The following is a 17,695-nucleotide window of genomic DNA, read 5'->3' as shown; positions in this document are numbered from 1 at the left end:
AGCAAGATTAAGAAATGAGATGATTCTTGTAAAATCTGATGAAAAAGGAGACAATATATCTGAAGCCACAGAAATTAAAAGAAGTACAAAGAGTGCTATGAATAATTACAGTCCAACAATTGGAAATCCTCGAAAAAAACTGATACATTCCTAGAAACATACAGTATACCAACACTGAATCATGAAGAAATATAAAATCTAAAGAGAATGATAGCTTAGCAATGAGTTTGAATCAGAAATAAAAAACCCTCTCAACAAGGAAAGGCACAGGTCCAGATGGCTTAACTAGAGAATTCTAACAAACATCTAAAGAATTAACATCAGTTCCTTCAATTCTGGCAGCAAATTGAAAAATAGGAATTAACTTCCAAGCTCATTCTATGAAACCTGTATTAACCTGATACCAAACCCTATCATAGACACTACAAAAAAAAGAAGTGATAGACAAATATCCCTGGTGAACATTAATGCAAAAATCCTTAATAAAATACTAGCAACCCAAATTCAATAGCGCATTAAAAAAATTATACGCCATGACCAAGTGGGATTTATGCCTTGGGATACAAGGATAATTCAACATGTGAAAATCAATCATGTAATATACCACCGTGACAGACTGAAGAACAAAAAACACATGATCAGCTTAATTGATGCAGAAGCATTTGATAAAATTGAACAACTGTGCATGATAAAAAAAAAAAAAGAAAAAAAGCTCAGTAAAATTGGAATGGAAGGAAAATACCATAATGAAGGCAATATATGTGAGACCCACAATGAACATCAAACTCAAAAGCAAAAGACTGAAGGACCTTCTCAGAACAAGGCAAGTACGCCCTCTCCCACCTCTATACAACATACCCTGTTTTCCCGAAAATAAGACAGTGTCTTATTTTAAGGTGTGCTCCAAAAAATGCGCTAGGTCTTATTTTCAGGGGATGTCTTATCTTTCCTGTAAGTGGGTCTTATTTTCAGGGAAACAGGGTAGAATTAGATGTTCTAGCCAGAACAATGAGACAATAAAAAGAAAACAAAGTCCCAAAAATTTGAAATGAGGAAATAATCTCTTTACACAAATGACCTTATCTAGTAGGTAGAAACCCTTAAAAATCCCATACACACACAAACTATTAGAACTAATAAATTCATCAAAGCTGCATAATAAAAAATCAACACACAAATCAAAATACATATTTTATTTGATATAATAAAAATGAATAATCTGAAAAGGAAATTAAGAAAACAGTATTTTTTAATAGCATCACAAAGAATAAAACACTTAGGAATAAGCCTAATCAAGAGCTGAAAAACTTCTACAATGAACATTGTAAAACATAATGGAAACAATTAAGGATGGTACAAATAAATATTAATATATACCATATTCATGGATTAAAAGACTCAATATTGTTAAATTTTTCATAGTACCAAAGTGAGCAATAGAATCAATGCAATCACTATCAAAATAATAAAATAATTTTGCAGAAAAATAAAATTATCTTGGAAACCTAAACCAAAACAATTTTGAAAAGTAAAACAAAATTGGAGGGCTCACACTTTCTGATGTCAAAACATATTATGAGCTACAGGAATCAAAACAGTATGGAGCCGGCATAAAGCTAGACAAATAGACCAAAGAAACAGAATAGAGAGCTAAATAAATTTTCTAATACATCACCAAATGCACTTCAACAAGGGTACGAAGACTTCTCAATGAAGAAAGAATAGCCTCTTCCACAAACGGTGGGGGTTTGGAAACCAGATATCCACATGCAAAATAGTAAGTTTGACCCTAATACGATATAAAAATGGCAACTCAAAATAGAATAATGACCTAAATATAAGAACTAAAACTAAAAGTCCTAAAAGAAAATATGGGGGTCGGGGAACATGGGGGAAAGCTTTGTAAGATTAGTCTTGGTAATAATTTATTTGATATTACACCAAAAGCACAAGCAGCAAAAGTATAAATAGACAAAAAGGATAGACAAAATGCATAAAATTTTAAAACTTTTGTGCAAAAGACACAATAACAGTGAAGAAGAAAAATCTACAGAATGGGAAGAAATATTTGCAAGTTATATATCTGATGGTGGTTAATGTCCAGAATATACAAAGAATTTATTCAAATAATCTAATTAAAAATAGGCAGAGGATTTGAATAGAAATTTTCCAAAGATGACATACAAGTGGCCAAAAAGTATATAAAAAAGATGTCCAACATCACTAATCATTAGAGAAATTCAAATCAGATCCACAGTTAACTATCACCATATACCCTTTAAGATGACTACTATCAAAAAAAAAAAAAACAGAAAATAAATGTGGGTGAGCATATGAAAAAAACTGTAACCCTGTACACTGTTAGTAGGATTGTAAAATGGTAAAACTGCTATGGAAAATGGTATGCAGTATCCTTAAATAATTAAAAGTAGATCTACCATATGGTTCAGAAATCTTACTTCTTGTATATATCCAAAATAATTGAAAGCAGGGTCCTCAAGCAATATTGTACACTCACATTCACAGCAGCACTATTGACAATGTCAAAGAAGTAGAAGAAACACTCATGTCCATAAACAGATGAATGAATAAGCAAAATGTGGTCTATGCATATATGTACTACGCAGCCTTCAAAAAGAGGAAATCTTATCACATGCTACCACATGAATGAATCTTGAAAACATGCTAAGCGAAATAAGTTAATCACAAAAAGACTAATACTGTGTAATTCCACATATATGAGGTATCTAAAGTAATCACATTTGCAGAGAGAGTAGAAAGCTGATTACCAGCATTCTGGGGAAGAGAAAAAAAGGAGGCTATTTAACGGGTATAGATTGTCAGTCTTGCAAAATTAAAATGTTCTAGAGATCTGTTTCATAGCAATGTAAATATACCTATCATTACTGAATTTTACATTTAAAATAATAAAGATGATAGATAGAAAATACAACATGACCGATTGAGTTTTTTCCAGGAGTACAAGATTGTGGAATACTTTAAAATCCTGAACTTAAATGCAAAAAATAAAAAACTAATTGTTATAAAATAATATAATCAGGGTAATGAAGAATTTCTTTTAGCAAATCAAAAAAGCACAAATGATAAAGGAAAAGATTGAAAAATTTGTCATTAAAATTAAGAATGCCTATTCATCAAAGCACAATGTCTAAAAAATAGAAGGATAAAAGTCAGATCCTGGGAGATTTTACAAAATAGTCAAACAACAAAAGAATATTTAAGGAACTCTTCAAAATCAGTAAGGAAATGGCAAACCACCTAACAGGAAAAAATGGGCAAGATTATGAAAAGATATTTTATGGAAGATGATAAATAAATAAGCAATATATATGAAAAGATTTTCAACCACACTGGTAACAAAAAAAATGCAAATTAAAATATATGTTATACTGCCCCCCCCAAAAAAAGTCTAAAGATGTTAATTTTTGACAAGAAGTACAAACAAGTGAAATTCTTTCATAATGCTGTGAAAGGTAAATTAGGCAAGACCATTTGGAAAGAAATTTCGTACTTTCTAATAAATTTGAAATTGTTTATATTAGTTTTCTATAACTGCTATAGTGAATTAAATCAGATGTAGCAGCTAAAATAATCACCATTGATTATGCCACAATCAGAAGTCAAATGGGCTAAACTAGGAATTCCGCTTAGGAACTCACAAGGCTGAAATCAAGGTATCAGCCATCTTGGGTTCTTATCTGGAGGATCTAAGTGAAAATCTGCTCCCAGGATCACTCCAGTTGTTCACAGATAGAATTTAATTCCTTCCCATGGTTTCCATGTGACCTCATAGGTCCAAGTCACCAACAAGTAGGTTAAAATCCTTGCTCTGCAGGTATAACTTTCTTCGGCATTTGTATATCTTCTGCTTTTAAGGGTTAACATGATTACACTGGGTCTATCTATATATAATCCTATCATTTTCTTTGCTTACTTAAAACTTTTATTTTTTAATTAGCAGCCATATCAGGATTCAACAAGGGCAGAGACTCAAATGGATGGTTTTTCTTAACACATCAGGCTAGAGCAGCATTTAAACCAAGCTGGACATAGGCCAGCCCCAACCACAACTGAATCTCTCCCTCTTGGCGTCAGTCACATGAGCTGAAAACTGGCTTTGCTTCCCCTAAGGAAGTAGGTGAAGGCCACTCACAGCTTCCTCAAGTTTGACAATTTCTCACTGCCACCGAAGGCAGTACCTCTCAGCCAAGCCCGGAAGCACCCACATGGTTCAGACTCTTGTTCACAAGGGCACTGTAAACCACAATCTCAGTGAGGTCTAAAGATTCCAAAGTTTTTGGCTCAATTATGGCCTTGCCCACCTCCCAAGGAAAGAGATTGCAATCTGTTTAGGCCAAATATGGGCTCCAACACCTACGTCTGCACCTGAAACACCTAAGGATCTATCTGGTCTTCCAGAACATTCAACCAAGGTGGGATATCTTTACATTTTGGGAGCTTTTCCATGTTGTGACCCTCAAATCCACTTTCACCAGCAGAATCCCTTCTACACTGTACATAATCTATGACCTTAGAATTTTATTCCAGGTATATGAGACATGTACATTTATTGTAGCATTGCTTATATAAGAGAAGTAACCCTTAAAACTATAGAAAAAAAAGTCTACCAGGCAGTGGTTCAGTCGGTAGGGCGCCAGCCCTATATACCGAGGGTGGTGGGTTCAAACCTGGCCCAGGCCAAACTGCAACACAAAAATAGCCGGGCTTTGTGGCAGGCACCTGTAGTCCTGGCTACTTGGGAGACTGTGGCAAGAGAATCGCCTAAGCCCAAGAGTTAGAGGTTGCTATGAGCTGTGACGCCATCGCACTCTACTCAGGGTGATAAAATGAGACTCTGTCTCTGAAAAAAAAAAAAGAAAAAGTCTACCAACTTGATTCTAGGTATATCTGTAATTTCTGAAACGGTTTATTATACAACGAAAAATAAAGAATAACCAACAACAAAAACAAAAGCCCAATGATTAGGTATTAGGTAAGTATCTTTGTAATTCATAAAATTTTCAGAGTAGTGAATAAAATGAATAAACTACAGCTTCACACGTTATCTAGATGGTTCCAACAAACTCTTTTGAGGTAAAAAGTCACAGAAAAATAGATATAGTCTTATTTCAGTTCAGTAAGTCCAAAAACCTACAAAATGAAATATCACATTAAATAATTTTATGAAGAGCTCCCATAAGGTTCAATGTTTTTTAGAAAATTAATCTGTTTATGCTAAGCTAGACGAAAAAAGTCATATCATTAATGGGGGGTGTCTTCAGAAACATAGTAAGTTTCCTGCCTCAAAATATCTCCTTCATCAGCCTTTCCTAATACTGAAAATTTTTCAGGCTCCCAGATTTACCTTGAGGATGTTCACTTGGTAAACTTGTTCAACTATTTTCATTTTCTAATCAATGCCACCTCTCTGAGTTCTATAAATAGTGTTAATTCCTTCATTCTTTCTACCTTGTAGGTGTTCCTACTGTGGTACAGCAAGACCCAGTGCATAGAGTTTGTGATTGAGCATTTCCACACAGCAGAGTTTAAATCCTAGGTCCATCAATTAATGACTGTGGCCATGAACAAGCTGGTTACATTTTTGATATTCAGTCTCTTCATCTGAGAAATTAAAACAATAATGTAGTTTAAAATATCACATGTATAATAAACATAGCGCCAAGCAAGTATGCAATAAATTATAGTTATGATTATGTGTTTACATGTATCATTCACAAGGGCAGGGATTATGCAGTGTTACCTCTGCATACCTTCATCTAAAGTTGTCTCACAGTTACTAGATATTGTCTAAACATGTGTTGAATTGAAGTGAATTTGATGTAAGAGTAATGTCAGGGAGGTCCTAGATAAATAATATAACTCAGGATGGATGTACAAGAAGAGTTAACAAATTAAACCAGTGACATGCCTTCCATATGACCTGAGTGAGTACTTATTAGTTTGTTGACTGGCTCTCTGGTAAGTGGGCCCTGAAGATAATCAAATGTGCACTTGAGAGCCAGGATAAAGAAATGAATATGGAAGACTAGACAGCCAAAAGGGCAGAATGAGAACTAGAATTTAGGGATAATCTTCAAAATCATATTTACCAACTTAACACACAATTGGGACCAATCTTAACTATAGTAATAAATTCCCACATTGGAGGGTACTAGGGAGTGATCATAGGCTGTAATAAGGGCTAATTCTTAACTGTGTGAAATATAACTCAATGCCTTCTCCATGATAAATCAATCGTTTTTGACTGGGGCAAGAACAGCTCAAAGCTCTCTAGACTATTCTTTTAATAATCTAAATTTAGTTAAATGTTAATTAATTTTCAACGTTACCCAGTGCCACAACAAAGTACTGTGCTTTAATTTGGTAACACCTAAATAAATAATGTATAAAAATTCTGTTTATACTTGAATTCCACAGGGGACTTAGAGTTTAGAGGGGAAACAAATCATGCAAATAACTGAATGAGACTGTTTCCTGCAGGGTAATGCAAAACACTGAAATAATCATGTAAAAGTTCATTAGTTATGCACCAACATTAAGGATTTTAATCTAAGAAGTAAATCTATTGTTTTTCCTTGATAGTGTATCAATACTTCTTGTGACCTTATATTTGGACCTTGTGATATTAATACCTAAAATTAATATGTCTTGACTGTGAAATATTAATAAAATTTTATCTTGGTATTTATTTATAGATCCAAATAGTAAAAAAAAAAAAGAAAGAAAGAAAGAAAAACCAAAAATCACTCAGCTTTACAAATTGTAATGCAAACAGAATATAATTAATTTACTTATTTCTTCAACAAATACTTAGTGAGTTATCTAGTGATATGCCAGGCATGGCAACTAGCACCTTCCAGATTCTACCATATAATCATTTTTAAAAGATGTATTGAGTGCCCAACCCTTTCATGGGCAGTAACAGGGATATAGATGCAGTTGAAGAAATGTCCCTAGCCTGCTGGGCTCAGTCAGAAGAAAAACAAACACACAGTAAAGACTGCTTAATTGATGCAGATACTGGTGCAGAAATAATAAAGGGTGATAAAAATTATAACTGAAGTAAGACTACAAAGGTACTAGAAGAACACCAAAAATGGGGCAATAATCCAAGTCTGACAAAAGCAAGTTTTTACCTCCATTTTACCTGCTATTTACACAGGAGGTGACATGAAGTGAGTCTACTAAAAAGGTGAGCATAGATGGGCAGGTAGGACAAGGTATAGGAGAACCGCTAGGGTCTGAATGTGCACCCTCTAAAATCCATACACTGGAAACTTAATCCCCAATGCAAGAGTATCAGAAGATGGGTACTTCGGGGAAGTGTTAAGATGGTGAGTGCCTAAATAACTCATGAATGGATTAATGCTACCATTAAAAAGGGCTTCTGGGAATGGCTTCTGTCTCTCTCTTCTGCTATACGGGATACAGAGTTTGCTTCTTGCTTGCCCTTCCATCTTCTACCATGCGAAGATGCAGCAAGAAGGCCCACACCAGATGCTGGTGCCTTGCTCTTGGACTTTCCAGCCCCCAGAACCATGAAAGAATAAATTTCATTTCTTTATAAATTATCTAGTCTCAGGTATTCTGTTACAACTATACAAAACACAGCAAGACAAGTAAGTATCTTCCAGACAAAGGAAAGAGATACATGGCCCACTGAAGGAAAAATAAGGAGCTGAGAACATAATATGTGTCAGGGAATAAGACAGTACACAGCTGGGCGTCAAGGGCAATCAGAAAGCGTTGAGATTATATTTTTCAAAGGCTATGGAGAAGAACTGGAGGATCTCAAACACAGGCTAAATTTTAGATCTGATTCTAAAGACAGCGTTAGTAGGTACCATTGCACAAGAACAGGACTGATAAAGATAAGACCATACACATCAAAGCTGGCTGGGAAAGCCATATAATGATCTACGTGATCAAGGTCACTGCACAAGGGTCGTGGAGGTGAAATAGAAGAGTCTGAGAAGTTTGGTCACTAACTGGAAAAAGAAGGAGAGAGGGAGAAGGAATGTAACACGACTCCTGGCTATCTCACTTACAAAACTGTCCAGTGATGCTACCACAGAAAAAGAGCACAGCAGGAATTTTGATGATATACATGATAGATTCACTTCTGGGCATACTAAGCTTGAGATTTCTTAGGGATACCCATGTCCAATAGACAGTTGTGCCAGGAGAGAAATATTATTGATGTAAGATGCGAGCACTGATGACTTAAAGTGATAGTTAAAATCCGGGACGTGCAAGGGGTTGTATTAATACATACTACAAACTTTAGATTTAAATTGTGTTGGGTCACAGATATATTTAAAAGTAAATGAAAGCAAAGCAGATTTTTAGGAGAAATACACCGCATGGAATTTTGAATGAAATTTCAAGTCATTCTTAGGCCTGGGAAAGAAAGAGAGAATACTACCCAGGGAGCCAAGAGGATAACTAGGAGACAGTTTCACCAAAGCAAACGGGGGAGAGATGTGAGGACGAAGTGATTGAGAGCAACCACAGCCGCAGGATGAGACAAAGACAAGACCCACAAGCACTCAGCGGACCTGACACAGAGGAGACCCTTGGCCCCAAGCAAGCCATTTGAACAAATTATAAAAACTGAGTTGAAGAGGAAATGGCAGTTAAGAGAAATACAAGAAGAGTCTTTGAAGATTATCTGCCATGAAGGGAAGAATGGAGGGAGATTTGTAGCATAAGACAGAAACAAAGTTGGGAGTCTAGGGACTAGCAGGGAGGAAGTTGAAGATACAGGCAAGGTCCCTAGGAAAGTCAATCTGGAGTGAAAGCCGGAGCTCAGGTGGACACGGCTGCTTCATATATTCAACCCCAGCCAGGAGGGAAGGACTTAAAAATAAATCTCTTCCGTAGTGAGCCAAAAAAACTGGATACAGTTTAAAGGGCCAGATCCGATTTTTTAAAACCAGTCTCACTGCTGACTTCCTTCCTCTCTTGATTTAGGGCAAGGCATTTACCTTGTATCAGCCTCACTCACCTCATCTTGAAAATGTGATTAATAGTCTGTATTTTTCTAGGTTGAGAAAAAACTGAGGGATTTAATATAGGAAAGACTCCTGTCACAGTGTGATAGAGGGTTCAGTAATAAACACAACAACTAATATTCAATATGGCATTATTTCTTGTGAGAGTAAAAAGGTCAACCTGTTTTTAAAAAATGGCTAGAAATGAGGGAGGAAAAGAGTGCGTGCTGGAGGGCTTGAAGGTTATATATAACCTGTTGGAAAATCTATGAGCAGAAAGGGAAATTGTGCTGACAAGGGTCACAGCACATTGCAGGTGAAGTCCAGCAATCAGTGGTGACACTAGCTTATTTGCTTCTCTACCAGGATCCTGCAGTGCTCACGCCATATGGATCCAGATTCAGAAAAGGTAAAATAACCGACCTTGACGACACTATAGAAGGTGGGGCCAGAGAAGGAAGAGTGCCAAAGATGTGAAAATAAAATTAAATTAAATGTACAGCCATGGCATCTACATTGGAAGGAAGTTTAAAAATCAGGAGAGTGGTGATAGGTATTGTACATCTCATGTGGCTAAACATTAATGTAAATTCAAATTGTCAACACGTTTCACTAGCAAATTAGAATTGTTTCAACAAGGTCAATGATGAATCTATAGAGATTTCTAAGAGGATAAAAATAAAAACAAGTAAGAAATTATTTGCTGACAATTATAATCAGTGTTCCTATTGCTTAGAACACAATATAGAATATGAAACATTCTATGTTAATAGCTATATGCAGAATATTCCAGACTGCCTTAAAGCATAAACTGTAGGCCTGCCAAACTGACATTTACCCATAAGATCTCAAAAGTCCTTTGTTAAGCAAAGAAAAATAAAAGATACATAAGTAGCCCAATAACTGAAAACTTTAACATTAACATTCAAGGGCAGAAAAATTGACTTTTAGTACATCAGTTTTCTTTTAAGGTCTAATTACATAAGGAAATTATTTCATTTCCAAAGGCAAAAATAAAAGATATATGCAAGTACAGTTTCTCAAAACTAATGATTCGTTTAATTTAAATCTGATACATTTATCTTTCTGTGGAAATATATCTTATCTCTAATTACTAGCAAAATGTCATTTGTGAGATTTTAGTAAATCAGTTATCACAAATGAAACACGTTATGTTCATTGCCGAAATATATCATATGCCACGAAACTGAAATTGCAACTTTTGTTTAAAATTTAAAACACTATGCTCATTAAGAAATCCATCTGTTTCCCTATAATATTTAACACTGTAATTAAATTAATTGTGATATCATTTTATAGTTGGAATGTAAATGTTGACATTAAAAGGAAAGCAAGATAGTTACTCTCACAGAATAGAATCATAAGGGGCACAGTTAAGAATTTGAGTCATAGTTTTTTAGTAAAAAAAACAAAGTAAACTGTTCATAATCTCTGGAGAGTGAGATTTCCTTTAAAGGTTATTATTGAATACAGTGGCATGATCCTAGCTCTTAAAAACCACATACACCAACAATGTTTCAAGAAATGATTATGTTTTGATACTATAAACTGATATATCTATCTATGGAAATATTAGATTGCGAACATTACTAAAATCATACTACATGTAAGCTGCATATGTGGCCAGGCTATTATAGTCTAAAAATTCTATTCCAAGTCCTGGGAAACAAGCACAAAGTTATAATGTGCAGGAGAGACATTTATAATACTTTACAAAAAAGAAGAAACATATAAATGTAACCACTATTCTGAAAAATTCGGTTCAATAAGCATTATTGAATTCTTACTATTTACAAGGCACAGTAAATCCCTACAATACAGGAGATACAATGGTTTCTTTTTAAGTCTTTTTACGATTGTTGCACGAAGAAAGGGATGGGGAAGGTATTCAGCCTCCTGATTGAATTTTAGAAAGCTGTTCAGGGGCTTTGGTCTATCATGCTGTGGAACCCACATGCTTTTTGGTTCACAGAAGAAATAATAAAAGCAGAGCAGGAACAGCTACTGCACGTTTCCTTGGGGGGCGGGTCGTTTTCTTTCTAAGTGACCTGCTTAAGAAATGACAATAGAAAATTATTTAAAAAACAACAACAACAACAAAAACATAGCGTGAATGAAGGGGGACTATCTTCACTATAATGCCATAGCTTTCACAAGCCTTTCTGTCCAGAGTGTTCATCTATATGACTAGTTGCTAACTACTGGAATTTCTGAGTACCACAGAGAATCACAGGACTGTGCAGATATAGACAATCTGCTTATTCAGGGTAAAGAATTACATCCCTGGAGATTTCAGAGAATGGGCTCAGATTCCAAACAAATGAGTATAAGAAAGTGGTTCAGGTCCACACAATTCACAAGCTCGTGCATGATGTATAAGGAAAGGTACTAAAATTCCCTCTACCTTTGTCCTTTACAGAGCATGGAATTTTTCAGATAGGCTCTCCCAGAGATAATGAATGCTTCACTCTAGATTGATGAAGCATCTAACATTTTTCTGAAATGTAATCAGGGGTTTAATTTGCAATGCGTCGAAGCATATGAAGATCACTAACAGGTATCCACATCTGTGTGATCTCTGCAAATGAAAGAATGTAAATAATCCCTCCTTGTCATTGAACTCTAGATTATTTTTTGCAATTACATGTGAATATGGGTCTGATGCTCTAGTAATTCAGGACATTTTCAATAAAATAATAAAACTATCTTATATTATAAAACCCAAACTAATGAAAAGCAGAAATCTAACTTACTTCCCTAATACGATTGTTCAGCTTCATGCTGAGAATAAACTAGTTTCAATATTTATGTCTGTATAATACTTAAAAATTTATATTTATGTAATCAAGTTTGGTTGTCAATTCCTTAAACTTGCCAAATTCCTGACTAAATATAGGGAAAATAAAGACAAAAGAAAGGAGAGTGGGAAGGGAAGGGAAAGGAAAGGAAGGGAAAAAAAGAAAAGGGGAAGGGAACATTGGGAAGGGGAGGGCAGGGAATTATTAGATGATTTGATTTGAGGTCTTTCCTAAAAGATATTGGCAATTCTTAGTAAAAATGTTAATAATAGTCAATGTTCATTAAATTCTATTATTATCCATGACAAAGACTGTATAAAGTATTGCCATTTCTTACAACAACACTCTTTAAAATATATTGTTCAGATGTCTCAGATGAGGAAACAGGAGCTCAGGAATTTAAAACAATTTGCTCAAATTACACACCATATAAATTGTGAAATCCAGATACGACTGCCCCCCAGAGCCGATGTACTATATCAATCCCCTTAGAGTGGCTATTTATTTATCCTTAGACTAACTTCTTCATGTTACAAATGTGACCTACAGACGTAAAACATACCATAAATGTGGAAATATTACTATATTACAGAACAAGTTAGAAACAGAGATGGAACTAAACATACCAGTTCTGATTCCAGCTCAATATTCTTTCCATCAATGTAAAGTATACAATATTAATATAATTTGCAGGGATAGTAAGAAAGTAAAGATGACTCTGAGGGCCAAAATTTCCCCCCAAATTTACATTTGCACATAGAACAAGCTGCTCACTAAAGACATGCTTATTTTATGGTGTTTGTGTGTTTCTCCTCTTTAAAACTATCCTTCCTCCTGTCCCTTTCCACCTCCGCTTCCTCCTCACACTGACATTTAACCTCTGCAGGCACCGACAGTCAGCACATTGCTTTCAGGATAAGTCCACAGTGGAGTTAGAAATCTTTAAGCCAATCATGTAAGGCTCAGCCTCGAGCCCTATCCTCTTACTTGAGTCTTCTTCCCTATTCTGAAGGTCCCTTTCTGCTCTATTCCTCTCCCCACATTTCTCTTGTTGAACTTCAGCACCTATATGGGCCTTGCCCTTGAACCCTTTGTGACAGCTAGGATTCTCATATTAACCTGAAAACTGGTAGCTGGTCTTATAATCATCTTGTGCCTGGGTAACCCCTGTCCTTGTCCTTTCCCCAACTGTCAGGACACTCACCCATCTGAGATTCCTCCCTTACCCTCCCACTAGCAACCACCTAGACCACAAAGTGCTACTGCCACCTATAGAGAACTAGCCTTTTCCCTCCTGAACCTTCTTTAGCCAAAGCCGCTGCTGGTGCCACTACCCCTGGGGTGCCTGCTCCTCCCCAGAGTAAGAATCTACTTTCTAATCACAACTAGTGGTCCTCGCCGCCTTGCCCCATTTTTTAATATGGAACAAATCATGCCTGGCTGAGAATAACAGGAACAAATACATCTATTACCTGATGAACACAGTAAATGTTTTCTCCCAGAGGAGAGAATAGCAATCTTTCTTAAACCAGCGCTGATTCTAGTATTTTGGAAGGCTCTGCTGAATCCGTCCCTGAGATCCCTAAAGATAGAAGATGTAAGACTCGCTGACAGCATCATGCGGAAAATTGGATACAATCTCACAGTGTGAGACAACACACTGCTGAGGGGGATAATGCTAAATAATAACGGGACAATCCAAAGAGAGGACCAGTGAGTCACAGGAAGGCACAGTTAATGCTGCAGTCAAATTAAGCAGCACAAGACTCATTTCAGGAGGGTTCAGAGAAAAGACCAAAAGTGGAGGATGGACTTGAGAGATGAGAAATGTGTAGGCTCAAAGCTTAAAGCCAACAGAACAGACTGCTGGAAATCGCAAAAATTTGAGTTTCTAATAAAAAGTAAATTAAAAATTCTTCGACATCCATGTCAAGTCCTTTCACCTTATTTCATACAAAATATTTTAAAATAATAATTTTTGTTTTCACAATAAATTGAGAAATTCTAATTTATAAAAATGACAGCACTACCCAAGGCATGGAAAGTAAAAAGGCTTGAGTTAAAATTTGAAGTCTGATTACTTAACAGGGAATAAGACCACAACAAGACACCAATTCTCCTTTGTAATAAACCTAACTTAGTTGTCAAAGGCTTGATTCAAAGAAATAATTTGAAATTCTATTTTTCTTTCCTTTAGATCCCCAAAGTTTATAGTTATCAATTTCAAAAGACTACCTCTGAGGAGATATTAAAACACGACTGCAATTAAAAGCTACAAAAAATTATTCTGAATATCATATCAGAAAATAATTTACATGAGGCCATTTAAAGGAACAAAAACAAGGGAATATTTTGAATAACTTAGACTATAAATGAGAAACTAATTGGAAAATAAATCTTTTATCTAAAACAAATTAGTACATAAGAGCTAAATCACTTGGATAATGCTATTTAAGAGAAATAGTGTTTGGGACACAGATTCTTTTTGAATTCAGGATGGCACAATCATCTGTTAATTGTGGGTTGATTGTCCGCCTCAGGAGGTGTCCCCATGCTCCATGTCCAAAGGCTATGCCCATCCAGAGAGGGAGAATAACCTAAGTCTTTAACAAGAGGGCAAAAAGTAAAGCCCGCAAATAAGAGAATGTGCAAATTCAATGTTTACCTCCACCTACAAGGAACAGACCATGCAAAAGAGTAGGACACTTAGTGACTGTCCTACGGTGTCACCTTTAACTAGCTAGTGAAGGCCTGGCCAGGGCCGGTTCACACAGTGGGATAGGTGGGAAAGCTGAAGTGTTCTACATCTTAAATACCTGCTATCTCCCCAATGTGAACCTCATCTTTTCTGTCCTCTTTATAAGTTCCACTACTTTTATACATTATGTGACGCATGGAATCTTACAAGTTGTACTTGTTGCCAAGCTTCCTGAAGAAAACCCTTCCTGACCTTGCATCATCTCCCATATTCCCTAGCTCCATCCCTTCTTCCAAAGCCATTCCACTGAAATATCTTTCTTCCATTCTCTCTGCAACTTTTGCCCATTTGATTGATTCAGAAAAGTAAATTCCTTGGAAGAGGATAGCACTGAGCAGGAGCTAGTAGGGGTAAGTGTGGATAGGAAGAATCCTTGGAGGGAATCAGATGCTTCGAAAAGCTACTTTGACAAGTGAGTGGATAAAGTTCCAAGGCAAACAGCATTTCACTCTTACGCTACACCCAACCAGGCTTTTTCAAACCAAAAGTATGAATGGGTTCAGTTATTCTTCATCTGAGCTTGAAGTAAGGAGTAAAATGCTATTTGCACAGAAGCTGCAGTTTCTCGGAGGCACTTGAACTTCATGTTCAGGCCAATGGACTTTGTTCCCCAATCCACAAGTCCTTACTCCAAATACATGCCTCTCACACAGCTAGTTTTTTTTTCTCAAGCAAGAGAATGGGTGATTACAAAATGCTTTTTCTGGTCTAGTGTTCTGGCTTGGACCAACTACTCAGGTAACAGCGTACATAGCTGTCTGCTTTAATTAATAAAACCAAAATATCCTTCCTCTAGTAAACTAATCACATTCGGTTTTACTTTTAAATAATCTTTCCTATTTGATTTTCTCTCTCCCTCTTTTTTCCCTCTGTTCTGTTTATCTTAAGTATCTAATTTAATTCCCTCCTGTTTAATGAATTCAATCGCCACCATTCTGCAATTCCCAAAGTTCTGGTTCTTCACTTGTTTCTTTTGTAACCAGTCTCTTTGTATATTTTAGCTCTACATTTCATTGCTGTCTTACTACTAAAAATTGCCTAGCTAAGCTTTTTTAGAAGAATCTACAAACCTCCTACTGTTCAAACAATAAGCCCACCTTTAAACCCTTTTTTTGTTTATTTGCCTGAGAAAGGGGTCCACTTAGGTCAAAAGGATGAATAAAAGATTACTTATACTTAGAAAATCAAATGAATTTTATCTTTTTCAATAAGAAAAAATGTAACATGAACATCTTGAATACAGTTGTCTAAATTTCACTTTTCTGGTAAAAATTATTATTAAAATATAGGCTGGGCGCAGTAGCTCATGCCTGGAATCCCAGCACTCTAGGAGGCTGAGGCAGGTGGATTGCTTGAGCTCAAGAGTTCAACACCAGCCTGAGCAAAAAGCGAGACCCTGTCTCTAGTAAAAATAGAAAAAACTGAGGCAAGAGGATCACTTGAACCCAAGAGTTGGAGGTTGCTGTGAGCTTTGAAGCCATGACACTCTACCCAGAATGACAGCTTGAGACTCTGTCTCAAAAATAAAAATAAAAACTAAAATCTTAGTTATTAAAAATTCATTTATCAAACACATGGTATAAAAGATGGTACTACATATAGTTCCTAAACCAAAAGAATAAAATAAAAGCTTTGTCAAAAAAGCACTAAATCTAACAGTAGTATAAACCAAAAGGAAAACAACACATTTTTTAATTGAAATCTGTTCATTTCTTCTTGTGAACATTTTTTAGCATGATGCATAAAAGCTGAAATAGAAATTATTCTTTACCAATATGTCCAAATTATTTGTTAGAAGAAAAAAACCCTCAAACAATATTTTAAAACCCACTTTTGGTCTATAACAACACATTCACCAATTACAAACTTCCCAAATAGAAACTGAAGAGTTAACATGCCATCGTCTGAATTCAAATATACTTACACTATCGGTTTTTCCAGGCGACTTCCCTGTGAACCAACAATCTCCCCCAATGTACAAAACACTTGTCCCAGAAAGTCCTAAAATAGACAAAAATATTAAAGCTCATAAGTCCCCAAACCATCTTTACAGTATATGTTTGCACATCATATACTTGCATTGTTTTTATTGCTAAAATATTGAATCTTCTAACTTCCAACAATAAATGACGTAAGTTCAAGAGGCATTAATTTTAGCATGTGATTGTCACATAAGTTTGCACAGCATTTTGTGTTTGTAATCACAAAGCATTTTTGTTACTTTGAGTTTCAGATATTCTATTTTTTCCTTATGTTTTAAGCTAAACTGAAAATGGAAAGAAGTTTGAGATTTTGCACGCACAATCAGCTTGACTTTGGATGTCTCTGAACTACAAAACTGCTGTGTGAGGAGACAAATCAGGACAGCATATAAAAGAGGTGGTTAGTGATCTCATCAATACCTAGAGAAAGGTCGTGTGATATAATAGCCAACCCGGGGTTCAGAGTCACAGTAAGTAGTACCTGTGATTATGGGCAATTCAGTAATCTTCCCAGTTTTCTCCCCTCTACAATGTCTTAGGGTCCTCTCCCCCATAGAATTGTTTTGAGGGTTCGATTAGTTAACATTAGCATATACTAAGCACATAAAATGGGTTCAGTAAAATACATTATAACATTCATTATTATACAAAGAAGTAAATCTCATTTTCAAGACCCAGAATAACTCTCTAAAAGTAGAGGTCAGATATTAATATTGCATTTTTCATATAAAGAAACAGTAGAAGGGTGGTCTTCTATATTCTAAGACAGTGCAGTGGTTCTCAACCTTCCCAATGCCGTGACCCTTTAATACAGTTCCTCATGTTGCGGTGACCCCCCAACCATAAAATTATTTTCGTTGCTACTTCAGAACTGTAATTTTGCTACTGTTATGAACCGTAATGTAAATATCTGATATGCAGGGCGGCACCTGTGGCTCAGTCGGTAAGGTGCTGGCCCCATATACCGAGGGTGGCGGGTTCAAACCCAGCCCCGGCTGAACTGCAACAAAAAAATAGCCGGGCGTTGTGGCGGGCGCCTGTAGTCCCAGCTACTTGGGAGGCTGAGGCAAGAGAATCGCTTAAGCCCAGGAGTTGGAGGTT

At 36.0% G+C, this 17,695-nt stretch overlaps 1 protein-coding gene across 5 annotated transcripts in view; it reads right to left on the bottom strand.

Moving 5' to 3' along the window:
• The window catches only part of CPNE8 (copine 8), a 308,616-nt gene that overhangs the window by 204,344 nt on the left and 86,577 nt on the right, over window positions 1-17,695 (bottom strand). For all 5 annotated transcript variants that reach the window (XR_008373258.1, XM_053555697.1, XM_053555699.1 and 2 more), the window contains exon 6: window positions 16,537-16,613. Coding sequence is in view for 4 of the 5 variants with exons in the window: in XM_053555697.1 (XP_053411672.1) it covers window positions 16,537-16,613 (77 nt within the window). In the remaining variant the exon portion in view is untranslated. The remainder of the gene's footprint in view (window positions 1-16,536; window positions 16,614-17,695) is intronic.

The sequence above is a fragment of the Nycticebus coucang genome, chromosome 12 (assembly GCF_027406575.1).
Source record: "Nycticebus coucang isolate mNycCou1 chromosome 12, mNycCou1.pri, whole genome shotgun sequence".
NCBI lineage: Eukaryota > Metazoa > Chordata > Mammalia > Primates > Lorisidae > Nycticebus > Nycticebus coucang.
This window is presented reverse-complemented; position numbering and strand designations above follow the sequence as displayed.